Source organism: Bubalus kerabau, chromosome 13 (genome assembly GCF_029407905.1).
Source record: "Bubalus kerabau isolate K-KA32 ecotype Philippines breed swamp buffalo chromosome 13, PCC_UOA_SB_1v2, whole genome shotgun sequence".
Taxonomy (NCBI): Eukaryota; Metazoa; Chordata; class Mammalia; order Artiodactyla; family Bovidae; genus Bubalus; species Bubalus kerabau.
The window spans coordinates 65,473,697-65,501,590 of NC_073636.1; the positions used below are offsets into that span (position 1 = coordinate 65,473,697).

The following is a 27,894-nucleotide window of genomic DNA, read 5'->3' on the forward strand; positions in this document are numbered from 1 at the left end:
CACGACTTAAGCAACTTGGCACGCAGCTCACACAGGTTCATCTCAGATGATTTTCTAACCAGTCATCAATGAGGATGTAAACTTATGGGCTGAGTCTCCCTCCTTTTAACTGGCTTGTTAAGGTAGTTTCTCCATCATGAGAAGTGCTCCTCACCTGTACAGGCAACATATTCCTTGATACTGTTCTAAGTTGCCCCTCAAGTATTTGTCATTAAGAAAATGGTGGGACTACCCCGGGTATTAAGACTCAACACTCCCAGTGCTCAGGGCATGGGCTCAATCCCTCCCTAGTCCAGAACTAAGATGCCTCATTACACAGCCAAAAAAAAACAATAAAAAATGGTAGTTAACTGTTTTCATGAGATTAAATACCTGAAGTTACCTTTGCTGGCCCAGTTCCCTAGAAAGAAACCTGCTAGTACTTGATTCAAGAATAAAATCTTTAATTACAAAGATACATAGTTTGGAAAAAAAAAATTGTCATGTGTCTCTGCTACCCAAAAACTGACACTCCGTGTTCACAAATAAAGATTATCTTGACTTTTTTTCTCCAGGTTAAGTAACTGAAAAGAAATTACAAACATCCCTCAAAAGGGGTGGTAGAAAACTGTGATGCCTCCAAAGTCAAACCAGTTATCTTGATACCTGACTAAATTTGTAATACTTGTCCTTCATCCCTAACAATTTTAAGGGTTTAGAAATCAGGTGAGGAAATCCATATTGGAAGGAGTAACTAGGAGTAGCACCACCTACTCAGATTCAATCTAGATACAAAAACTTGAAGCAGAGTTCAGAGTATGAATTGGGAAGGGTTGCTGGCCAAGTGAAATTAAAGCTCAAAACTGCAGTTAATTTGGGAAACCACTTTGAATCTACCCAATTATTTAGTTTTAAATAATGAAGCCCGCCTGGCCCCAAATGCCCAGACAACACAGGAGAAACTTAATGCCCACATTTGAGGCCTGAGCAAACCTGTTTGGGTTTTCTTTGTATCATAAATCCCTCAATTTTTATACACTATCCTAAATAACAAGTGTATTAAAACTAATACAGAGGAATGTAGAGGGACAACTGGAGGACAACAGTTTCACTTAAGTTCTGAAGAATCAACTAAAAAAGTCAGAGAAACTAAAATTAGTCTATTGTAATTTCCAAGTTTCTATGACTTTAAAACGTCTCAAAAATGAAGATTTCTTGTGGCCTTTTTAAGAGAATTTTATTTGAGTGGTTCTTACAAAGATTGTTGCAATATGAAAGTCATTTGTTTGATAGAAATATCAAGCTGTCTTGTCAAACACACTGAAGTAACCCAAAAATATATTTCAGAGCTCACAGAGCTTAAAAAGAGCAAAGATTATATGCAACCAGACAAAACCTATTTCTGCATTTCCTATTTCTTTCTCAGACTGCTTTGCTTACCAGACTGTCACTAAACATCTTGAGGAAATGCAGGGATCATTTTGTTTGGAATCTTAAGACACACCAGAACACATAATATTTACAAAGAAACTTTTACAGATACATTAATTGAAAAGATACCATCCAGAAATGTATTTTTGAAACCTTTTCTTGCCAATTGATCAGAATGCAAGATGACATGTTAAACAGCCCGTTTAGCTGTCTTGAATTTCCATAAACTAGGTATTCCAGAAACCTCTGCTAAACCATTAACCAAATATCAACATTAGTGAAATGTAACTGCTGTGTAAAAAGTTAGGCTTCTGAAACATTAAAAATATTACATCCCTGTCTGCCTTTTTATGTTAAGCACATTTGTTCCCCTACAACTATTCCTATAGATCCTTAATGTAATTTTCTACATGTACATTTAAAAGGCAGAACAAGAGAACAGCTTTGTATACAGTGGGATTTGCTAGTTAGGGAGAATGAGCACACTGCATTCCTGTTAACATTTTTATTTTTCCAAGGTAACAGGAATTGTATACAAATGACAGTAGACCCTTGCCTCTTTATTTTTTATCTAAATAAAAGATAACTCAAGATGAATTCTCAAGAAAGAAAAAAAGCTATGTACATAAAGGACTATATTTTCCTTCATCGTCTACTTGGAACCAGTAGTTGTGTTGCTGTCATAGAATCAGGGAAGAGGTTGTGATAAGTTGGAAGAGGTACATATGCTGCTGTTATCATTTTACCTGTTGAAAGAAATAGATATAATGATTAGCATCTTCACTTAGACCGTCAAAAAAAAAAATCACTCAGAAAAAGGTCAAACTCACCCGCAAACCACCTGCCATGCAATGCATTGACAGCAGCAATGGCTGCAGCAATTGATGGGCACTTCACATACACATTGCCCTAAAATACAACAAAAAATATTTAACGTGCTGTGATATATACAACATGGATACCAACAGGATTATTCAAATTGACTGTACAAAAACCGCTCTATATCCATATAATTGCCCCACTAGCTAATATGTACCTAGAAATTTACTGAAAATAGTTTATTATCCACAAAACTAGCCATGTAACTATCTTCTTTAAGGAAAAACCACAACCCAAGTATGTTTGAAAATTAGACACAAGAAGGTAACAGTTAAAATACCTGAGCTGAATTTTTGTCAACATAAATATGAATAACTCCTCCATGTTTATTACATTCTTCAATCACATCGTCTTTAATCTCTGTATCCCATCCAACTTCTTCTTCTCTGTAACAAAGTATTAATATTAAGTCCATTAGAACAACTCAAACTGATGAAATGATACAATATATATTCTAATCTATTTTAAAAATCATGGGCCCTTTAAAATGGTTAACTGACATATTTCAAAAGATACTTATACCAAGCTTATCATCATTTCACAGGATTAGGAACACTACCCTGTTAATACAAATTAAATACTGATACAAACTTCACAGAAATACTACTAGGTATAAATGGAAAACAAAATGCAAAGTTTTCAACTGAATTCCAACCTTACTGACACATTCAAGGGAAATAATTAGTAAAGTGCATAAAAATAACGGCAGTAAAATGACCAGAACTGTAGCAATACTTGAACTATGAAATATGTTGAAAGGCCCTAAGTATTAACTTAGACAAGTTACAGATAATTTAAGACCCTTTGAACTCGACCAAAGTAAATTACTTACGTTTGAGGATTAAACATGTTAGAGAGTTGGAAACACTGTGTTGCCAGAGGTTGAACAGAGGCAGCTGCAGCTAATGCTGAAGCTAAAAAAAAAAAACACCCAAAAAACAGAAATTAGTTTCATGGAAAATGCATCAGAGTATATCCCTATGAATAAAACAAAACCAAATATAACCACTGGACCCAAGTGAAAATAAGGCCATCAGTTCATTTACTAATTCCCCATATTTGATAATGCTATCAAGTATCAACATATATACCAACATTCTATTTTAAAATGTTGCCAGAAAGCAGAGGCAACTTAGTATTTCAGATAACTGATCTTGAATAAATTGGGAATTTTATCTTTATAAGGGAAATTAAACCTCAAGTGTAGCAAATATTAATTCAGTTAGACAAATATCAATACAGTTCAAGGAAACAGTACTGACTGTTAAGAGTTTATACTCCGGGGGTGATGAAAACACAATCTTTAAAATCCTGACTAAATCTAAATAAAAATTTTGTTAGGTTATCTGCCCATGAATATATAGTCACATATTTTCTTATAAATATACAACCATTATAAGAAAGGATGACATTTAAAAAATAATATACATAAAAATCATCCAAGCATTTAAAGATTATTAAAGATTTAATATCCTGGGACTATAAAACCTACCACAACAAAGTCTCACAGTCTTGAAACACTAAAAAGAGTAACATGTATCTCTAATAGTCACTGTTGAAAATTAAAAAAAAAAAAAAAAACAATACTGATACTAATATTTAGGAGTAAATTTAAACCAATATTGGTTTTAATTTTGAAGTGACAGCATTTTCCAAGACATTTGATCCATTGCTTTTACGTGACTTAAAAAACATTACCAGTAACTGATACAGAACTCACCGTAATCATAATATTTGATCAAATTTCATTCCAATACATAACAACAATAAAAAAAGCTACGGATAAAACAGTACATTAGAAATTATGGTACTTGAACAATAACCTGAGAAGTATCAGAAATATTCCATTCAATAAAAATTAGGGCTGTGCATGAATACATCATAAAAATTTCTGGTAGAATAACAACTGCTTTTCACTTCTTTATTTTGATAAATATTTGTCTTTCGTAAAACTATGAAAATAAAAATACTCAAATAACTAACATCAAATTCTACTGGAGAAATGTAAAGATGCAAGTGTGCCTGTATTACAAAAAAAAAAAAAAAAAAAATGAAGCCCACGGTGTACCTTATCATAAAACAAAGTAGTATGCTTGGAAAAAATACTACAAGGTCATTATAGACTATCAATACTGAAAAATAGTAGAAAATGTATGATGCAAATATTCCAGCTCAGCCTAGATGAATGCAGAACACAACAAATTCAGCATAGAAATATATAGCTAAGGAAAATCCACCAATTCTACTTTCAAAAATCTGTTAGGAAAAAAAAAGATTGAATACAATTGTCTCATTTGCCAAAAAAGTAAAGATACACATTCAGTTCCTGACTGTCGAGTAATAAGGATAGACCTTTATAATACAGATTTATTCAGAAGACTTTAAAGTATATCCTGTAAGATTCCAAATTACTGTAACAGAATGCTCTATAAAATGGCAGAATTTACTTGATAATAAAGACCAAGAAAAAAACAGGTTATTTATAAACTGTTTCAAACTCTGAAATCTGCATGCAACTTAGTTCTGGATAATCTTCTCATTGCTTGGTACTGTTTATAGTAATGGAGTAACAACAAATGATGCAACAAAATTAAAACTCTCATTCGTTAAAATGATACTAGATAATTCTAAAGATTACATTCAAAATTGGGAGTCAACAGGAAGTTGCATCCTGTCAGTGATTTGTTAATGCAAATCACTGAAGTTATTCCTGACCTTAAATTCAGACTCCCTGTCTACTTAAATGACAAGTTTCATTGTCTGATATCTATATAAAACTTATAATCAGACCACAAAGATAAGCATACAAAGCTGAAAAAAACTCTTAAGTTACAGCAAAAAAAAAAAAAAAAAAAAAAAAAAAGGCACAGACATTTACCATCTTTATCCATGTAACTCTAATGATGCATATTAGGCCTTCTTTGTATGAATTACCAGATAGCTTACGGTTAATGACACCATATGTCATTCTGACAAAATTGGGCCAAAAAGACAAACTACAATAATAATGATATATGTATACACACAACTATGTCTTATACTACATTTATATATCCACTTCAAAAACAAACAAACAAAAAAAACAAATAAAAAACTCAACTCACCTTCAGTCTGTTGGGAAAGTCTTGTTTGCAAATCTATAACAAAAGAGAATTCTACAGCTCAGTGCAGGAACAATGAAGAGCCTCAACTAACAGGGTAAATGTCAGGAGAGCATTAATAAAAGAGGACTATGGTAGCAGGGTTTATCAAAACGAACTTATAGTAAAACCTGGCAGCCAAACCTCCTTCCCCATTCCTCATTGACAAGGCTTTGGGGCCTTTTTCTTTTCCTCCTATCCTAGGAAACTTACTTATGCCTTTCTCTTCCTAGTCCTATAACTCTTTCACATCTCAATGGATTCCACTATACTACTATTCATTTGGGAATAATGGGAAATGGGGAAAGGGAAGCACACCGGTCAGAAAATGCATGAAAACCCTGATCTTGAGAATTCAATTCCAAGTACTTGGGTTATTCAACTTTTTATTATTCTATCAGTGTCGGTAAGCATTTTACATTTAAAAGTTACTAGTAAAAGAATAGATACTGCAACAGTAAATGTCAAACACTGTCAATAAGTAGTGACACTACTCTAACCGTATGTATATACTATTTGTTAAGTCCTTTAAGTTTTAAATTGTCATGTCCAGCCCAGAAGGTGATAGGTTTGTTAGGTCTGGTTTCCTAGCCTATTTTGAAAATTTAATGAGGCATGAATGAAATCTAGTTAGATTTACTATAATCTATGTATTACTAGAAAAATTTAAGCATCTAGTCTCTATTAAAAATGAACATAATAGTGATTTCTAATATAGTTTTCTCATATATAATCATTAAACTTCTACATGAGAAGGCAAGAGAAAGCTGCAGCTTTCTTAATTTCAAATGAAAACAGAAATATGAATAGTAAACAGAATGTCATAGTATCTAAAGCTATCTTTTTAAGTTTAAAATAATACAACAAAGAAATTGGATTCCGTTACCTAATTTTCAATAACATGTGATTCAGTTGCATACTTTATTACTATCTGGGTTTCTTGATTAGTATAGAAAATCATAAAACATGGGCAAAAATGAAAAGGGATCAGCAGCCCAAGTCATACAGGGATGTAAGAATACCTGGGTCCTAGGTGCTCAAAATTGGCATCTCAGGGAGTTGAAGAAATGTAACTGGTGTATACTGAAGGAACTTGAAGATATGACCATAGGAATAAACTTTAAATTTTAACACAATTTGTTTTTTTTCCTAAAATGGGAAAAAATGTATAAGCATCAGAAATCCATGCTATATTAAGTGTATATAAATCAAAATTTCAAAAATGATTCTTCAGGTCATTTGTAACCAGTTAGGAAACAAAGCATGGGTTTCATAAAGATAAGAACTTATTTTAGAAAATAGCTATTATACTTTCAGAACAAAAGACACGTTGATATAGGGATGGGCCAATCTTGGTTTCAAAAAACAGCTTTAAAGAACTTAGGAGGCCAAGGCCCTCAAATACATTAACATTCAGCGATTTAATACCGAATGTGTACGATTTTAATGATAGGAGAAATATACCCGGTTATGCAAATATGTGATTACTAATTCAGAATAGCAATTTATTGGAAGTAGTTCTAAGAAAATAGACTCATCTATCAATGAACAATGGGCTTCCCTAGTGACTCAGCCGGGAGACCTGGGTTCAATCCCCAGATTGGGACGATCCCCTGGAGGAGGGCATGGCAACCCACTCCAGAATTCTTGCCTGGAAAATCTCATGGACAGAGAAGCCTGGCAGGCTATATACAGTCCATGGGGTCACAAAGAGTTGGACATGACTGAGCAACTAAGTAAGTACAGCACATCAATAAATAATAAAAAGTGGGGTGAAAAAGTGGGAATATAACAAATAGGTAACTACGTGGCTATTTTTTAAGCAACCCATATGGATGTTTAGCATTATCAGCCTTAATGTAAACTACACAATAAATGTGCCCAGGCAAGTGTAATCATTCTTCATTCACCAGAAGAACTGAGGGAAGTAACAATGTCCACAACACAGAAAATCTATAATTAGGCAAAGATACTGTTAACAAACCAAATCAATATACTTGATATAGCACCCAGGATATAAGGTAAGATTGTTTAAAAATGAACTGTGTGTCTTTGTATTAAATCCCTAAAGGTATCAGCCTCTATCGAAAAACCAAGACTATGGTAAATCATCAAGCATTTTTCTAAATTATTTAAAGAATGACCTAACAATAGGAAGCAATAGGAGGACACACGTTTTCAGAAAACAGTAACTGAAAACCAGATCACTGTATTTCTGCAGTGATGGGTTTATTTAGTATCTTCAATCACACTAGGTGGCATTCAATAACTACGTGTTCACTATAAAGAAATGAAATGACTAATACTTGTTCAAAAAGTCAAACCAAAACAATACAGGAAAACCTGGAGTCACCAAATGACTCTTAATTAGAGAAATGCTTAATAGTTGCAATATTTCTTATGTGGATACACTAGCATGGTTGTTTATAAAGAACTTTACCTATCGGATTTCAAAATTTAAGTCAGTTTGAAAGGAACCATGAGACGCTAAAAACAAGCTCTCAAATACTCAACTAAAAAAAGGAAAACACAGAAGCGCCCACAATAAATAATAATATAGAGGCAGAAATAATCTTGTCTCCTTTAATTAATGGGTTTTCAATTGAAACGGAAATCATGAAGCAACGACATGGAACTTTCCCTATATTCAGATGTGGTACTACGATCCTATATATTTTACATATTGACAGAGTCTCACTTTATAGCTAGATAAGATCATAGGACCAATGTATAACTGAAAATGACCATACTTTCTTAGATTAGTGTTTGTCATCTGAAGTCCAATACAATGGTTTACTCTCATATATTCTGCAAGCAAGTCTTCTAACATTAAAATTTAATGTTATCTTAGCTAATAGATTCAGGTTAATTTCAAGAAACTGAGCCACAAAAGAGAGAAAAAACAAAGTGTTCATAAACTAAGCCCATTGTTACATAATTGTAACGAACTATCAACTCCCTCTTCCTTCCCCTCACCTCCCCAGGAACTTCATTCTGTAAGTCAAAATCTCAAAATACAGTTGGCCTTCAAATTTAAGGAATTATAGACACCAACCATGTGAGTAACTTAAAATACATATGTAACTTTTATTTGGCTCTCCATATCCTTGGTCCCTCCAAAATCACGGATTTAACCACCATAAATTATATGGTGCAGTAGTATTTACTATTGAAAATAAAGGCACATGTCTAAATAACCCTTGCAGTTCAAACCTGTGTTGTTCAAGGGTCAATTGTAGTTATGTTCTAATTAGAAAAGCAGTTTTTTCTGCACTCAATTATTTAAAATAAAGCTTCATTTAAAGGCCTTTAAAATAAAACTTTCTAATCTCAAACATTATAAAACACTTTTCCTTTGAAACAATAGGAGCTTTCTGGTTTTCAACAAAAGTGATACATTTAAAGATTTAACAATTTACATCACTTTCTACTAAAAACAAACTGGTATGCAGGGTTCAATAATACCCTGACGTTTTATTATGATCAGTAGCTAAGTCTGTCCTATATCACCGTTTCCTTATATTACTCTTGAAATTTGTAAGTTAAAAAAGTACTTGATGAATTGAATTCTCAGTAAGTCCTTTTAAATGCAAAAATTTGGAAAATTTTCGAATTAGGTGAAAAAAACAATGATTTCAAATAGAAAAGATTCAATTCCTACCTGCCACAGCACCAAATGCCAAAGAGCCACTCATTTGCAAAGCTTGCTGTGCTGCTGGCGGGATCTGCAAACCTGTACCTGTAAAAGAATAGGTCTTAATGTCCCTGCTTTGTTAAGAGTGGGAAAATCCTAGTTTTCTGATTGCTTAATACCAAAGTCAATTTTTAAAAATTACAGTGGCCCTTTGGTAGCCAGGTGGATAAGAATGTTTCCAGGATCCCGATGGTTGTCAAACTTCACAAATGCTGAAATCCCATATTTAAAGAGTTGTGGTACAGTTTGCCCTCCATACTCAAGGATACTGAACCTACAGATACAGAAGGCCAACTGTACAAGCAGGACATAGAGTAAACGCTGCAACTAAAGTAGAAGGATATCAATTATTATAAAAACAAAAGGAATCCTGTAATATGTGTTGTGGCATTCAAAAAGCACCATCATAAAGTAGATTCTTAGAACTTTAGAACTTAAAGGCAAAGGATTTTGCCTATGAAACCACGTGTGCTGCTCAACGAAAACAGTCAACCTCAAAATAAGAAAAAATCATGTTCCATTTGTTTGCATGCTTTTCCAGTTGTTTGCACAGTTATGTTTCTCGTTACTATATTCACAACAGTAGGATAAACTTACCCTCTGCAAGTCTTGCCATTAACTGGAGACGACCAGTTGTTCCCAAGTCAATTCCAGTCCTTTCCAGTTCATCACTGTCCAAAAAGGAGCTAGCACTGGAAGCATCAGTACGTTCAGTAACATGACCAACTTTCATGGGCCTTCCTGCTAGCTCAAATCCATTAAGTTGTTCCAAAGCTTTCTTGGCACATTCTGAATCAGAAAACTATACAATTGAGAGGGGGATAAAAGGTAATTACTTATATGCAAGGCAAAGAAACCTCAACTTATTAATGCTAGTATATTCAATAATTACATCTGGAAGGATGATAAGAGTAACAAGCTCAGGCTTGTCACATAATGTAATCAATGTAACCTAAATGTAAACTAAAGCAATCAATGCAACAGATCGCTATCTGTTGTACAGAACAGGTTTAAATTTTACTTGAATTTGGATATAAGATCCAATTGTAATTTCTTGATAAAATCTGGGATCTATTTTTAAAATTTTGTCTATAAAGGTGGCAATGGTGACAAGTATTTATATTTTAAACTAAAAATGTGTTTCCAGTACTTTCCAGGGATAAATGATAATTTGAAAAATTGCTATCATGTAATTAGAATGCAAATGCACAAACTAAATGAACTAACTAAAAGTACAAGTTTACTTTTAAAAGGACACCTCCATTCACAATTATTCCAGCTGCCACTTCATACCCTATCAAGGACAGGGTTTCTAATGGTCAGCTACTTAAGGAAATTCTGGTCATGGTATGTCAAACCATATTATGTCTATAATAAAAAGTAAAAATGAATTCCAAAAGACTTTAATGCAACTAACATCTTGGGTCACACAAGTCACACTGAAGAAGTGATTGCCTTCAATTACATGAGGAGTTGGCTAAACAAACTGTCCATAAACAAGACGATAGCAAAGTACTTGGAAGTTCTGCATTTGAGAAGATATTTTCAACTACTAAAAATTGGCCACTAACAGCAAACTAATTTAAACCACTTGAAAATAGTAACTTTATCCCTTCCCCACTATGAATAACTAATCAAGTTTTACACTTTGCTACTCAGATAAAAAAAAAAGTTCAAGTCATTATGTTAATCATGGTTAACTGCTTACCGTAATAAATCCATATCCCTTGGATCGACCTGTTTCACTATCCATCATGAGCTGGATACTTTCAATCTAAAAATGAAAACCACAATTATTGTTTATGCAAGTGAAAAGGAGGAGCAAAAAATTTCTTGAAGTACAATTTTAAAATGTCTCCCCCTGAAAGAAATCAAAAACATAAAAATCCCTCATGCCCAGAATATCTTCTTTCTAGAGGCCTGGGAACATACTAAGCAGGGGAACAACCTTAATCTTTCCCAGGAAAAAACACAATCTGAAATTCTTTGGAGAATATGTTAAAAAACCAAATCAACATGTTTCCTTCACATTATGCTAAAATATACCAAACATTAATATGCAATTATGCCAGACATAATGGACTGCCACAAATGTTGGAATAATTAAAAATAACAACTGGATGTGGTTGATAGTTTGTACAACTCTGTGCATCTGCCACATAGTGACTATTCACCTTAAATGAGGGAACTGTGTTATTACAAAGGAAGGAATTGTAGTTACATCACAATATTGAAACAAAGCGAGCCACACAGAGGAAGCATGAAAACTTAAAAATCAACAGCCAAATGTTCTCATTATTAACACTTAAAATAATTTAGGGTTTCCCAATTTAGGCCTTACCTGGTCTCAGGTGGCAAAAAACGGGCCTGCAATGCAGGAGACCAGGGCTCCACCTGGGTCAGGAAGATCTCCCAGAGAAGGGAATGGCTACCCACTCCAGTATTCTTGCCTGGAGAATCCCATGGCCAGAGCAGCCTGGCAGGCTACAGTCCATGGAGTCGCAGGGAGTCAGACACAATTAAGTGACTAACACTTTCTCTATTTTTTCCCAAAACAATTTAACAAAGGAGTTGAGTGGGATAGCAAAAGAAAACAATGAACTATATATCCAAAAGCAATAAAGATTAAGTAGCGGATAAAGTACAACAGGAACTGAGATTTTTATTCATGGCCACACAAAAAGTTTAATCCAGAGCAGCCAGGTAGTTCAGTGATAAAGAATCCGCCTGCCAAATAAGAGAGGTGGGTTCAATTCCTGGGTTGGGAGGATCCCTTGGAGAAAGAAATGGCAACCCACTCCAGTACTTTTGTCTGGGAAATGCCACGCACAGAGAGGAGCCTGGTGGGCTACAGTCTATGGGGTCACAAAAAGTCAGACACAACTTAGCCACTAATCCTCCACCACCACCACACCACAGCCTACTGATAACATTTATTCTAAACATTCTTCTAAAATGAGGAGAACTACACTTATCCTGGTGATTATTTTGATAAATATATAGAAATATCAAAAAAGTCTACGCTGTGTACCGGGAAAATAGTGTTGCAGTTTAATTGTACTTCAAAAACAAACTCATGGAAAAATAACATTACATTTGTGGCTAACAGAGGTGTGAGTGGAGAAGATTTAGATTGAAGTAGTCATAAGGTACAAACTTCCAGTTTTAAGTTCTAGAAATGCAATGTCTAGAACTTACACAGCTATATTTTTATTTACACATATTTACACAGCTATATGTCATAAACTAAGGCTCCAAGAGTAAAGCTTAGAGTAAGTAGAGTAAAGCTTAGACTTCTCATCACAAGAGAAAAAATTTTGTTATCTATTTCTTTAATATTGTATCTGGATGAGATGGTAAGATGTTCACTGCACCTATTACAGTACTAATTTCATGATGTAAGTCAAACTATTGCATTGTACAGCTGAAGCTTATATAGTGCTATGCTAAAATTATATTACACACTCCTAAACTTTCAGTAAGAAAAGTATCCCAAAATAAACCGGGGGGGGGGAGAACCTCTTGCTCCAATGTACAGTACATTTTATCATTCAGGTTGACTTTTAAAAAATTCTAATAGAACCACTCCCTCCCATCTTAACATTAGTGTCTTAGAAACATCACAAAGCAGATAAATTATGCAGCTACATTTGTTTCAAGAACCTATTTAGGATCCATTTAAAAACTTGAGACTTACCCTTCCAAATGGCTCAAAAATCCCTCGAAGCATATCTTCAGTTATGTTAAAATGTAACGAGCCCACATAAAGCCTCATAGGTCCAGCACTTCCCTTTTGTAGATTGTTTGCCATTGCTGCAGCTCTGTTTTTTTCTGCCTACAAGTTAGATAAGACAAAATGCATATCAATTTACAATGAGTAAGTACCGTTTTGAACATAGTAAATCCCACTCACATCTTAGATTTGCTTAATTACAACTGATATCAAATTATGCTAAGTGTTACTTCATACATAAAAGGACAAATATTGTATGATTCCACCTCATATGCTTGTCAGTACTGACACTGACTGAATGGTACACCTAAAATGGTTCCAAAGCCAAATTTTTAAATTAAAATTTTAGATTTTACTGTATTTTCCAGTAAAAAAAAAATTTTAGATTTAAGAGCATATACAAAACTGATAAAGCAGCATCCTGGTATCAGATGTAGTAAATGTAGAAATTTAAGATTACTTCCTGGAACTAAATATACTCAATTCACTAAAATGTGTTCTCAAGATCACTGTTACTCAATATACAGTATACCAACTGGCTATCCATCTTATAGAACTTCTGCAATATAAATCAAACTAAGTAAACCATTCAGTTTAGCAGTCATTTTTCTCCTATCAAGTCCTTCTCAAACTAAACAGTTCTCAATTTACATTCTAACACAAACTCCTTTAACAAACTGGGGCACCACAGGAGGTTAAAATTAATGAATTAAAAATCTCATTTATAAATTTGATTCTTCTCAGCCCTTCGCCAGGACAAAGTACACACTATTATAAGGTTTGTCCTCCGTCACATGAAATGAACAATGATACCCACAGCCTGCTCCTTAACAATTATTTACCATCTGAGCCACCAGGGAACCCTGGGCCCCTACTGTCTACATATAATCAAATAGTACTCAACAATGTTACATACTCCTAAAACATTAGATAGATGGTAGTAATTTGACCAAATTTTGAGTTTAACAGTAAAAACTGCAATTTCACTTCAGATTTGGTTAAATCCTGTGCCTAACTATAAAGTATTAAAAGCTTTTGATGAGCAACCCAATTTTTCAAAAGTTATGTGAAGTACTTATTTCTGGGGTCTGAAAAGGAATGAGCATAACTATACTGTTCTCTCATATTGCTCAGAAAATATTTTTAAAATCCTTGGGAATTCCCTGGCAGTACAGTAGTTAGGATTTGGGTGTTTTCACTGCCATGGCCCAGATTCAATCCCTGGCTGGGGAACATAGATTCCACAAACCATGCAATGAGACCAAAAAAAGATCTTTAAGATCTATATTCTCCATTTTAAAAAGCTAAGTTATCTGGTAGTCACAGAAACTAACTTGTTTCTTAGTATAAATAGGTACTGATGATAAATCCTAAAAGTATTTCCATATTAGATACTCAGTAGTGGAGAAGGCAATGGCACCCCACTCCAGTACTCTTGCCTGGAAAATCCCATGGACGGAGGAGCCTGGTAGGATGCAGTCCATGGGGTCGCTAAGAGTCGGACACAACTGAGCGACTTCACTTTCACTTTTCACTTTCATGCATTGGAGAAGGAAATGGCAACCCACTCCAGTGTTCTTGCCTGGAGAATCCCAGGGACAGAGGAGCCTGATGGGCTGTCTATAGGGTCGCACAGAGTCGGACACAACTGAAGTGACTTAGCAGCAGCAGCAATGTATTCCAATTTTTCCATATCTAAATGAACTAAAGTATTAACCCTAATTTCCTTTTTCCAAAGGCAACACTCAATTATTGTGAAGAATCAGCAAAGAGAAATTACATTATAATTTGGATGATCTTAAAAGACATTTTCAAAATTAGTCTGAAACATCTTACTTTCAAATTTTAGAATTTCATAAAAATTGTGAAAATATATTAAAAATGTGAAAAACATTCCATTAGAAAGAAAGGGGAAAACATGTGCTTAGATGCTTCTATCCCCAAGTAAGTCATCACAAATCAATAAAATTCTAAAACAAGTTCAATTCTTCAGCATGAAATAAATATTTACAACTTATATTAAGACAGAAAAAGAGAATTTTGAGAATACAAATATATCAAAGGAATCAGCTTTTTTTTGGTTTTTAAAAGCTGTCCTGAGAACATCTAATTCAAGGTAGTAAGAGGTGATTTTATAAGGCTCAAGGCACTACAACACTAAGCAACAGCAGGTTTCTAGCACTATCAATGCTCAAATTCTTAAATAGGAAGTTACCTGTGATGCTTGTACTATGATCGGCACTCCTAAAACCCGCTGACCAGTTAATCCTATTGCTAGAGGCACTGAGCTAACATCAACAAACTCCACATAAGCAATTCCTTTGGAACGTCTTGAATTTCTGTCAGAAATCATCCTCACATCACGAACCTAAAAAGAAAACACACACTTAACACAGGGTTCTGTTTATGCAACCATTCACAATTAAGTATAATCATTTCAAAAGACAAGAGGCACATAAACAATATTATGAAGCAAGCAATTAAAAAGAGGCAAATTCGTAGGCTCAATTCATTTATCAAAATAATCAATTTCCAAAAATAAAAATAAATTCCCTAACTAAATTCCACCAAACACATTTGGTTTAGATTTTTTTCTCATTTCATCTGTCACACTGACAATTATTAAACTGTGGCTTTCAACTTCTACTTAAATTAGCTCCATAGATAAGCTTAGATTACCTTCCCAACTGTAGAGAAAAACTCTTCCAAATCCCTTGGCCGAATTCTTGCTGCCAGCTGCATGCAGAAAACAGTCCTTGCATCTCTTTCCTCAGGAGTGAGATTATCAATAGGCTCCCTAACAGGAATAAAGAGTATAGAATTAACTTTATAACTTCTTTCAAAGTAACATTTAATACCTATTTTTAGTAAACAGAATAAACTTTCCTGAAACCAGTCTGTCACTACCCCCAAGCCCATTTTCACTACGATATGTATAAAATGCTCATAAAATAATTCAATGTGACCCAAATGCCTTCAACATAGTGAGTTTCTAAAGTTTCTTCTGATATTATCTTACATTATCAGAACCAAAGTCCATTGGTCTTTCAATCTTACAAATGTTATTCTCTCCAGCATAATAAACAGCCAATCAGAAGCCCAAGAGTTTGACATTCACAATTAATAACCCGACTAGACACAAATGTTGAACTGGTCCAAACTAGCAGAAAGAATGTTTCCCCAAAAAGAAATCATAAAATAAAACTAAGTTTCATAATCACAAACAATACCTTGAAAGTAAACCCCAAATGATGAAAACTACTTGGACTCTATATGAGCTGAACAATAAAGAAAGCTGAGCGCTTAAGAATTGATGCTTTTGAACTGTGGTGTTGGAGAAGATTCTTCAAAGTCCCTTGGACTGCAAGATCAAAGATTCAATCCTAACGGAAATCAGTCCTGAATACTCATTAGATGAACTGACGCTGAAGCTCTAACACTTTGGCCACCTGATGCAAAGAACTGACTCAGTGGAAACGACCCTGATTCTGGGAAAGACTGAAGGTGGTAGAAGGGGATGACAGAGGATGAGATGGTTGGATGGCATCACAGACTCGATGGACATGAGTTCGAGCAAGCTCCAGAGTTGTTGATGGACAGGGAAGCCTGGTGTGCTGCAGTCCATGGGGTCGCAAAGAGTCGAACACAGCTGAGTGGCTGAACTGAACTGATTTTGACTCTTAAGAATTTTATTTCACCAACTCAGATAATCAGAAAGAATAGTGAGGTAGCTGTTTACTAGATTAGATTGGTCCTACTAAGACTACAAATTCAGTAACTGAAAAAAAACACTTGATACTTCTTATAGCATAGACACTAACAATGAGCAAATCAAAAGTAAAAAGCAGGAGGTATGGAGACAAGTAACAGTGGGATTTAATTTACTCATGTTTACAAATGTTTACACTTCTAAATTCACTGAGCAAACTTAAATGCCCAATAAGTGAGAAAAGAACATAGTAGATGAAATTTAACATCATGAAAGTCAAAAGAAAAATAACAATGTCCACTACTAAAACTATTATAAAATTTCACTATGATTAAGATTTTAATCCTTAAAAATATAAACATAAATATGCTCTTTCTTAACCATGTTCTGACATTCTCAGGAAGTATTTTTGAAACACTCCACCTACAAACCTCAGGTACATCCCTTGACAAATCTGTAGTTATTTTAAACCTATTATGATAAAACAGAGATACAAAGCAGACTAGATCCAAAGAATGAGAACTAAAAATGAGTCTTCTCACAAGAGAAAACTAAGTATTAAAAGAGTAAAAACTCAGTATTTGTTACAGAAACCCTTTAAAATCATTATATGGCAAATAACAAGATACTTAGTTAAAAGACACCCTTTAAGGGAAACCAGAAGTAAAAAACAATGCTATCATGCAACAGAATGTTCCTTGAACCAAAATTGTAGATTGCATTAGGTCAGTCGAGAAAAATACCTCACAGAAAGTCAAAAACAGTAAAAAAGCACAAGTCAATTCAGTTAAGTTAAGAGTTTGGAGATTAAACACTTCTCTCATGTAAAGGGAGCCAAATGATAAAACTCATGACTATTTTCATTATTTTCCTACAGGAAGTTATTTCAAAAACTCATTATTTCCAAAGGTAAATCAAGTCTGAAGTTTCCAATAGCTACCATTAAAAAATTTTTAGTTACTATAAAGAGCAATAAAAGCACATGAAATATCTACAATTAAAGTGATCATTTTTGCTCATTCTTCTTAGATACAAGTTACTGAAAACTTTGCAATTCACATTAATAACACTAGGACTGCAAACCAAATAAAGATTTAATATGATCCAAGTTAGCAAATGTCATTAAATTTTACAGTAGCATAAATTTTAAAAACTTTACAAAAGCTAAAAATGCAAAAGAAAAGAAATGGAGACAATTACCTCACAGGGCTCTTGTCTTTTCTGAATGGACTTTTGCTTCGAGAACGTCGTCTGCTGCAAAGTTAAAAAATTTCAAAAGTTACCCAAGCAAGTACACCACATTAGTTCCTTGAAAAACAATTTAAACAATTCAGAAGTATGTTTAAAAACCTTAATTTGATGCTATGAGGCAACCCAATCTTTCCTCGGATGGCACTGTTAAATTTTGGTCCGGAGCTAAAAAGGAAACACAAAATTACACTAGTTACAGGGTTAGGGTCTTGCTAAGATCGCGTTCATGCGCTCTCCAGCAAGTTTAACATTGTTTAGGCTGTTTGTTTTCCACCTCAATTATGAAGAGGAAATAAAAGACTTTCTTTTCAACTCTATCCCAGGCAAACTGTTCTTACAGTTGTCCATCCTGGACCACTGAGAGGTGCCAAGACCAAAGGTTACAGCCTCAAAATTTTTAATATTCTGAAAATGCTTAAATTTTCAGTCTAGTTTTCTCTGATTACATATTTATGAGTACATTCCTGAGGTTTGGGGGTTGGGGGAAGCACATGTAGTGAAAATTATCCTGAACTTCCCTCACACCAGGAATAATAATTAACAACTTGGTGTGCATCTCTACAGATCCTTCCTCAGGAATATACATGTTTATATATACATACATATATACAATATTCATGTTTTGAGTTAACTTTTTTTGGCCGTGCTGCATGGTTTGTGAGATCATAGTTCCCTGTCCAGGGATTGAACCCAGGCCATAGGCAGAAAAATTGCACAGTCCTAACTACTGGACTGTCAGGGAATTCCCTTGAGAAGCTTCTTTTAAAAAACAGGGGACTAATACTTTGCATTCAATTCCAATTTTTTCACTTAACAGTTAAGTCTCCAAAACTGCATATAAGCATATTTAAGCATGTCATAGACTTCAGTTCTTAGTGACAAAACAGTCAGTACTGAAGATGTGAGGGAAGTTCATCAACCCCTCAGGAAAATTTCTTTTCAGGACTTGATTATATTAAAAGTGTGTTTTCAAAGCTTTACTCTGTAATTTGAAACACTTTAAAAAGGCCCAGTATTTTATGGCCCTTTTATTTTTAAAGACCAAACTAACTTGAAAGGTCAGGTCAGATGTCTCTTAGTGCTCATCCTGCTATCCTTTACCAGATGGGTAGCAAAATGAAAATATATGGTGGTCCTCAATTCACACTGAGATTTGTTATCATGGACTCTACATGTACCTATTACACCCAAGAAGTCCCAAATAAAATTGTATTAAACAGGTCCTTTGCAAATCACACTAAAAGTGACAATTAAGAATATACATTTACTGGTTAAGTAAGTCAATAAGCTATTTTCTTTCTTTCCCCTTTAATTATAAAAGTTCCAATTACTGCCTTGGTAGTTAAAAATCACCTGAAACCAAACATAAGAACCAAGTCAATTTTAAGTCAGACCAGAATCACAGGCTGACTTTTAAGTATCCATCACTGATGAGAAATAACAGTATTCAGAATTATTAATCTTCCCCAATATTAAGTTCATTCTGGTAAAAAAGAATGAAGTACATTTCGATAAACTGGACAAAAAGCAAAGTATTTTCCAAAAGAGCACTTAAAACAACACTGTGGTCCTTTTTAAACTGTTACAAAGTTTGTAAAATAATCAGCTAAGAGGACCTTGAAGATCAAGGAGTGGAATCCTTTTCATTGAAGAACCAGAATCAGAAGTCTAAGTGTTACTAACTTTATCTGCTTCAAGTAATACCAAAACATTTCATCAATAGCACTAAGTATTGTGGGTGCTTTAATTTACAACTTCTTCTCATTCAAAGCTTGTATGAGTAGTTACGCCTCCTTCTTAAAAGATGAGAAAACTAAAGCTTAAGAATCCTTTTTAACCAAGTGAAAAAGCCAAGGCTCTGATCGAGGACTCTCTTTAAATTCAATCAAATTCAGTTAAAACTTAATTTTAATATAGTCCAGTGCTTACAACAATATATTTATTAATAAGAAAGAACATTATAAAGCACTAGGGACTGTTAAGATTCAATCCCTGCTTAAGAGTTGTAAGGCTCTTTCCAAAGTCATTAGTACAGTTTAGCTTTTTAAAAAATAACTATAATGAAACATTTCCAACTGGTTCAAATAACCATATCCAAATTTCCACAGTGATTTAACCTTCAAGAGCACTTTTACTGCATTCTTGCTATTAAAATACCTTTAAGATATGTGATGAGCTCCCCCCTACTAATAAAAAAAAAGCATACACAAAATTCACAATTAGTTTGTCGTTTCAGCTGAAAACAGCCAGACAAGATTGCTAACTAATTATGTATGTGACTAATTATATATATTTATAATTTGTATCCAACTGAGTTTTAAATTTTTAAATAATTTATGTTCAGTAAAGAATACTGTTAATAGCTCACAGACTTCAAGCTTTCACATATTTGGCACTATAATATCAAATCTTCTTTTAAAAGCACTTTAGTGCTTTAGTCTAGTTTGGAATGGCACACAGTTAAAATACTTTTAGATGGCAGAAACAGAAAATGTTCTGTATGCCTAGTAAAACCAGTATTTATCTATCCACACACTATTTTTCTACTGGATTTTTTTGATGCCCAAATCCTTATATAATAGTGAAAAATAAAATTCCACAATTCAAATCACTCTGGTTACATTGCTATCTGGATACCGAGATAAATCTCTCAAACCAGAATCATCATAATTATAGTTACATACTAAGGACTTCTGTAGCGGCCTCTGAATCTGCGATCTCGACTTCTTGATCGGCTCCGTCTCCTTTCTTTGCTTCTACTTCGCTTCCTTTCACGGCTTTTGCTCTTTTTCCTTTCTCTATCTCTACTTCGCTTCCGTTCCTTACTTTTGCTTCTTTTTCGTTCATGACTACGACTTCTGCTCTTGCTTTTTTTCCTCCTGAGAAGAAAAAAGTCACCATCATCTTGCTGATTTAAGAATCTGCCAAAATATACTTCCCTTTATGGTCAGAAACATCTTTGTAAAATTATTTTGCTATTTTTCCTATCATGCAATGATACATAATAATCACTTATGGAAAAATAATTCCAAGGTAAGGTAAACACCACCCCACCTTTGCCTTCTACTACTGAAAATCAGCAGTCAGCTGATAATGAATCATTTGAGAGACAGAAAGATACTGTAATGATATTTCTTGAGAGTCAGCTATAGCTTTAACAAGGAGAGGACTTGCTGGTAGGTATAAATCCAAATCTGAACTTTTAAACAGAAAGTCCGATCATGTAACTGGCCAACCAAGTATTACTGTAATCCACAAAATATGAAATCAAAGTTAACAACAGAATACTCTTACATCAAGTATTAGTGCTGGATCATATATAAAAATTGTCATTAACCCACTAATTTCTCTTAAGTAAAGCCTATTTTGACTCAATTTGCACATATGAGTATTTTATACTTTCAAAGGGCCATACAAGCATCACTGTTTTGGAGTTCATGGGCAAAATTGTTCCATATAATGATAAATGACAAACTAACACAGTAAAATGCACTCTGACACTCCTAGACTTTAATGTGACCATTTCAAATAATTTCTTTTTAAAGTTACAGTGAGTACACCAGATACTGGAGCATGCCATTTTTATGCCAGTTTATACAAGCCTGTGGGATACAATCAACAAGAATCAACACCTTTATAAATCTTTATATTATAAATTTTCAAACTCTGAAAGGTAGAAAAGTCTCAGTATTATCTTTTCCTGTTCATTTCTGTATTCCTCACAGCATACCACCCATCTATTTCATACCTCTGTCATCACCTAAATTTTAGAGGTGCCTTCAGATATTTCAATATAAATTGAAAGACATTTCAAATTAAACTTATCCACTTAAACGTCATTTTGTAGTGGCAAAAAGATTAAACACTGTGACAACTACATCATTTGGAAATTTAACTGTTTAGTCCTTAGCAAAGCAAGCTTAGCACAACGAGCAACTGAAGTCTGCCTCAGAGAACCTGTAAAGCAGGTCATCTTAGAGTGCATTGAAAATAGAAAATGAAGACACCCACCTTCTGGAATCTTGAAACCCACACTCCAATCACAAGGAGATGTAGAGCTTTCCAAGGAGGCAGAAACTTTGTCTAAAATTTCAAGATAATCCACCTGACTGTCAGAAATGTATATGCTAGGTAGCACATGACAGAAAATTAGGCTACACTCATTACTTTTATAGACGTTATCAAAGCAATGCCCAGAAGGGCAACAGATAACATTCCATTTTTGTTACCTAAAAACCTGAAACTATCTCTTAGACTAAAGAATTCTGTGAGATAGCTATCAAAAATCCTAAATATTATCAAGTAGGGGACAAAGTTAACACTCCATCCCTCACAAAAAGGACAAAGATTTGCTCTGCTCATAGATGGCCCACTGCAGAGAGGCAGCCAACCTTCCAATTTACCTCTTTTTAGGCAGAAAATTTATTGTGCCAAAGGAAAAGGACTCAAAAATTGAAGAGCTAATTTCAACTTAAGGTCTTCCTAGGACTTTTCATAAATGAGCCCCCACGCACATCTGAAGGCAACCCCAGACAGGTAAAAAGACAGCAACATACTAAGACATTCAGAAATATAATCCTCTTTATGAAAGCCCAGACAAAAATTTAAGGATGCAAGAAAGCAGAATACTTCTCTACAATATAATGAAGCTTCAAAGAACATTAAGTTAACTAAAGAAGGGTTATCAAAATCCAAACTAATAGTCAAATCCTGTTACAACTTAAAAGGGACTTTCCAAAGTCTTTAGTGGCAGTGGAATTTTGTACTGAACATCATTGAAGTAAATGGTCCACTGGGCTGGGCCTTTGGACTTTTTGGTTATATGGTCTCTGCTGTAAAGGTGTTTTGCTATAACTGGATTTGACCTCTTCCATGTAAGAAGATCTAAATATTAAATGCAAAGTACTCTGGAAAATAAGAAAAAAAAATAGAAAAGTCATTTATTCCAAAATTTATAGATAATCCACACCACAGTAGCCAATATATTTCAACTGTGTCATTTTTTTCTTTTTTAATCCTTTTTGAGTAATTCCAAAAGAGCTGAATGGATGCTGGTTGAGACTTTGCAGAACTGGTTGTACTAATAATACTCCTACGAAGGCAAGCTCAGGTACTTAAAAAGGCATACTTTGAGGTCTTGCCAAGTTCAGGGATATAGCTTTTCAGAAAGACTAAGATAAACAATTTGTGTTAAGCTTATTACCTGAAATCAGTTGCGTGTATGTACTGAGAATTATACTGTTTTTTAGAAGAAAACATTTACTAGTCAGTCAACTCTCAATTTCTCAGAATGTGCATTTTCTTACTACCTTAAAACTACATCCCAATACCCAATAGCTTTTAAAGAACAATGAAGTTTCAGAATGAAAAATTTGGCAACATGGCACCTTCCTTTGCTTAAGAGACTTAATTTATTCACACTAAAGACTAATGCACAGGACATTGTTTTATGATTTATAACTAAACAAAATTTTCTTCTAAATAACTTTCAAATTAATTTAAAAGATTAATTCCCTTCAGGAAAAACAAGGGCGTCAGCTTCAACTGAGGATGAGAAGTCTGACAGAAATTATTTGTACATTTAAAAAGAAACCAGATGACAGTTGAAGTTTTGTAAATATTTTTTCCTTAAACAAAGACTCCTGTGGCCAATTAAAGAAAATTGTCCATTCTTCTATTTAGTCTTGCAAGACTTCACACTTTATATAAAAGCCACTAAGCACCAGCCATTGAGAGCTTGATGCTCAATTTTCTGGTAAAAGTTTGGTAGTCTTTAGTTGCAGGAAGATAACAGATAAAGATGGTATTAGTAGCAAGACATCTAAAGATGGTACAACAAAGAAAGCATGTGCACTACCAATGTCTTCATTATAGATGAGATCTTTATTGGTCCACTAGGCATGTTATCTAGAGACTGGATAATTTCAATTTATATAGATACCCCTTCCTACCTTTTAATTGCAGAATTGCAAATCAGAACTGTTAATTAGGAAACATACTTTGGTAAAAAGTATAAAATTAAAGGACACTAAACCATGCAATGATTGGTTGGCTGACTGCCTCAAACAATTCAAGACTAAACCCAACTCAATACCCATAACATGTGATTAGTGAAGAGAGATAACAGACTCCCATCCATGCAGAAAAAATATAGGAAATATCCTACAAATTTTACCATTTTTATCAATTCCTACAATACTCTAAGGGGTAAGAATACTGGTGCAGCAAAGCCTGAACAATCCAGTCTAGACAATCTCAACCATTTTATGAAATTTTATTAACCTACCTTACAAACTTCTTGTGAGATACTGAGGTGGTATACTATGAAACACTTTGAGCTCTTAGAAGAGCCAAAAAGAATCAAGTAAGTGACTCACATTACCATCATTTTTTGTTACGTATTACGAGGTCATGAATTTAACAAAACATTTGAATATGACATCACAAAAGCTAATAAAACATCTTAATGCTTATGATATAGAACATATGATGCTAACATCATTTACTTTAGAGCTAAAGAAAACTCAATAGGATCAAATCTTATAAAGTGCATTTGGTTTATACTATTATTCAGACTTCTTTCACACTGTATTCTGTACTCATCTGTCACTGAGTTCCTATTAAGGGTTAGTTATTTGCACAAATAACATGCATAATTTTCCGAAATTCCATTCTATTAACTCGATCGGAGTTTAAAAAGCTTAAGACAATGAAAGCCACGTAAGAGCATTAAGATTAAGAAGTACTAAAGTATGCTGTAACATTATTACAAAAAGAATCTTAAAGCATCAAGGAGCATGAATAATTCATAGTTCTGACTCCTTCAGTAATGTAGGGCAAAATACATTTCTCACAGTTATCACCTTCTTTCTAACCCATCTTCAGTGGATATAATAGCTTTATTGATGACATTAAGTAATAAATATTAAGCCAAAGTTAACAAATTTTAGACAAGTTCGAATATAAGAACTCCTCCAGATTGTCATGGATGGACTTGGAGGAGAAGGTGTCCAATGACACCAATTCCTGAAATCTAAGGAAAGAGTCCATAGTTTTACATCCTCAAATAGTCTCTTCCCCAAAGAACCCACTTTTCTAAAACAGGCAAAGAAAAGCTTCAGGAGAGAACGCTTTAACCACAGGGGTACAACTTAAAAGTCTCAATCATGAACAGCACCTCCCCCCCAACCCAGGTCCCTTCTTGAAACTTACTTTTTGCTACGTTCTTCATGGCCGTTAGCACTGCTCAACTTGTTCTCATCCTAAGCAGGGTTGATAGAAGAACATCATGAGGACGAAGTGGTAACATTTCAAGTTGTCAAAGGGTAAAGGGAATAGGAATAAGAAAATACAGAACAATTTTAAAACTAATTACTTATTTACAGTTTAACATGGAAGGCTATAAAAAAATTTAGATGGATGTATGTTTAACCACTTTGTTGCTTACAAATTAAGTCATCAAGATACAAAAATAAAAATGCATATTAACATGTTAAATTTTCTTATATAGTTAGATACTAAGTTATCCAGATTTACAGTGTTGAAGTGGTTAAATAGAATTTCTATAAAACATGAATGAAGTCCTGTTTTGAGTTTTATTCCATGTGCTATGGCCCCTTTGATCAGTACCATGGCTCTATTTCTGCCTAAGCCCCAAGTGGCCATGCTAGCAGCCAGCCACTATCGATTTCCTGTGACCGATGCCATTCCTGAGATCTTCGCCCATTTCCGTTGGAGGGTTGGGACTGTAAGAGCTTGATGCCACCTCTGTCACACATCTCGCCCTGAAGCAAACAGGGATTCACACTGCTTTAGTAATGTTGACTCCCAAGAACCCAAGAAAGTCAATTAATAATCCACCAGTCCTACTTCCATACCTGTTCACATGGAATTACATCCATGTTAAACTAAGACAGAATCTTAACATTAAAATAGAAAGTAGAGCTTCAAGAGTCTAAGTATTACAAACTAAGTACACTATTCAAAGCTTTAAAGAATTCATCCAAATTGGTACCACATGGTCGAGCTATACACTCCAAAACAAATGTATTATTTTTAAAAAGTTTAGCGAAATGTTTATTTTCAAGTTTGATCACATCAGCTATAGGAGTATAGAGTATAAGTGCTAACTTACAAAGCTTACAGTTTGTGACATCAGTGATAACGCATGCATACTGCTATTTTCACCACCAACTGGTGGTGAAAGAATGAAAAGACACTTTACTTTTACTGTGATACTGAAATGGATCTACGTTATTAGCAAAAATAACTCCTTTGTAGTTTTTAGTGTGAAATATTATGGCAGGGACGAATTAAAAATAAAACAATATGGAGAACAGTTAAACAGTCATCAAGTGACTCTAAGTTGTGATATTGCCTCTTTTGCTTTAAGAAATTTTTCCTGTTCAGGGATCCAAGAATTTTAGTAATTTTTAACTGAGCAGCAGATCATCACCTGCCTGTTTTAATATTTACTATCACCAGTCTTATGTATAGGATAAATTTTAAATCTCACCCATTTCTTCTTGTAAGACTTGTCTTATTTAAAGATTTACTTGCCACAGACTGGTTATGCTTGGTTATTCTTGGACCCCTGCTGTTTTCCCAAACCACTACATTCACCTTTTTGCTATACCAAACTGGAGCTGGTAATTCTTAGTTGAGTCATTTTACCTAGGGGACCACGGTACAGCGATAAGTCACTCAATTACTACCTTATGATTGACAGTTCACACTGGAATCAAAGGTGAATTCATGGGAGTAGAGGTGAGATATCGTTAGGCAAGTCTACAAAGAGAGATAGATGGGCATTTATTCATCACGCTGAAGTGAAACTACTGCACAATATTATTACATCAATAGCATATATTTACTTTTGTAAGTTACATGTAATGCATCTCTGATAAGGTAAATCAAGAGGGCTCCGGGGAGGTTAGTTTACATTTCAGCAGTAGTTTCGTGAATAATGCTAAATTAAGAAATAGATAAACCTCACCGACTTGTTTTTTCTCACCTTCTTGTAAGGAGCCTCAAGCATTGCTTCAATATCAATATCGTCTGCCATTTTCTCTAAACGACTAGGTAAAAAGCAAGAATGAAAATTCGGTGAGTAAACAATTTTAAATTGTGCTAAATTTCCTTTTTACCGGACATATTCCAAAACCTCAGAGAGGTCCCACAGAATGACTAAAGCGGGACCACTTTAGTAGGCTTGGAAATTAATCTAAAATGTCCCCAACATCAAACACGCTAGACAGATTAGGTACTCTATTTTTAAAAAGCCTACAGCGCCTCAAAAAACAGAACCCGAGAATCTCGAGCCAAAGCGCCGCTTTCGCGCAAAACCCCGCGCTGCCATTTTAGGGGCAAAGGGAAACTCCCTCGGCTGGGAGGGGTTGTGTGCCATGGCAGCGTTCGGCTGGCGCCATGTTGGGAGGTCGCGGTCGGCCCGGGCCTCGAAGGGACAGGTCGCCATCTGCCCGAAGCCTCTCTCGAGCCCACGCCACCAGAAAACCCTGAAAAATATTCGACCGGAAAAGGGCGCGGTCGTCGAAAAGACGACGATTTCTAGAAAACCTCCCCCCACCCACCCCCAACCCGGTCGCTTAAAATCGCCTAACGAGTGCCCCTCAACCCAGAAAAGAACCAAACCTCAAAAAAGCCCTGAAAATACGCGGGTCCGCGATGCCTCCTCACCTGTGCGGGCTTTCCGGGTCCCTGCGGTGCTCGTATTCAGAAAGAGGGGGGCTGTGGCTGCCGCCGCTGTTGCTACTGTTAAGCCGCTAGGCCCAGGCCGCGGTACCACCCAGCCCGAATTTCGGGCTCAGAGAGCGGACAGGCCCAAGCGAATCTAAAAGAGACAATGGGATTAGAGAAGCCCGCGCGGGAGTTCAGGACGGCGGCTTCGGCAGCTCAGGATCCACCCCTGCGACAGTGTCGGCAAGCTCTCTGAAATGGCGGCCGCAGCTTCCCCGTACTCACAGTCACCAACACACATACACACACACAAACACACGGGGCCTCACAGAGCCCTCAGCACGGGCTCTCGCGAGAAGCACCTCCTAATTCCAGTCCGGAG

General features: G+C 35.0%; 1 protein-coding gene across 6 annotated transcripts; it reads right to left on the reverse strand.

The window, feature by feature from the left end:
• Positions 1-1,200: 1,200 nt before the first annotated feature.
• RBM39 (RNA binding motif protein 39) lies at positions 1,201-27,894 on the reverse strand. 6 transcript variants are annotated; one of them, XM_055544903.1, is made up of 19 exons: positions 27,513-27,894; positions 26,830-26,893; positions 26,531-26,603; positions 25,446-25,600; positions 25,029-25,078; positions 20,501-20,695; positions 17,916-17,981; positions 17,766-17,819; positions 15,536-15,653; positions 15,072-15,224; positions 12,821-12,958; positions 10,832-10,897; positions 9,721-9,925; positions 9,091-9,168; positions 5,394-5,444; positions 3,122-3,203; positions 2,570-2,675; positions 2,241-2,319; positions 1,201-2,156 (listed from the first exon to the last, which is right to left on the reverse strand). In XM_055544903.1, the coding sequence occupies exons 4-19, from the start codon at positions 25,479-25,481 to the stop codon at positions 2,056-2,058; spliced, it is 1,578 nt and encodes a 525-aa protein (XP_055400878.1). In that variant the 5' UTR covers positions 25,482-25,600; positions 26,531-26,603; positions 26,830-26,893; positions 27,513-27,894; the 3' UTR covers positions 1,201-2,055. The 6 variants fall into 6 exon arrangements, with proteins under 6 accessions (XP_055400878.1, XP_055400880.1, XP_055400877.1 ...); XM_055544905.1 differs by lacking the exons at positions 25,446-25,600; positions 26,531-26,603 and having other exon boundaries at positions 5,394-5,426; positions 27,513-27,654; XM_055544902.1 differs by lacking the exons at positions 25,446-25,600; positions 26,531-26,603 and having other exon boundaries at positions 27,513-27,654.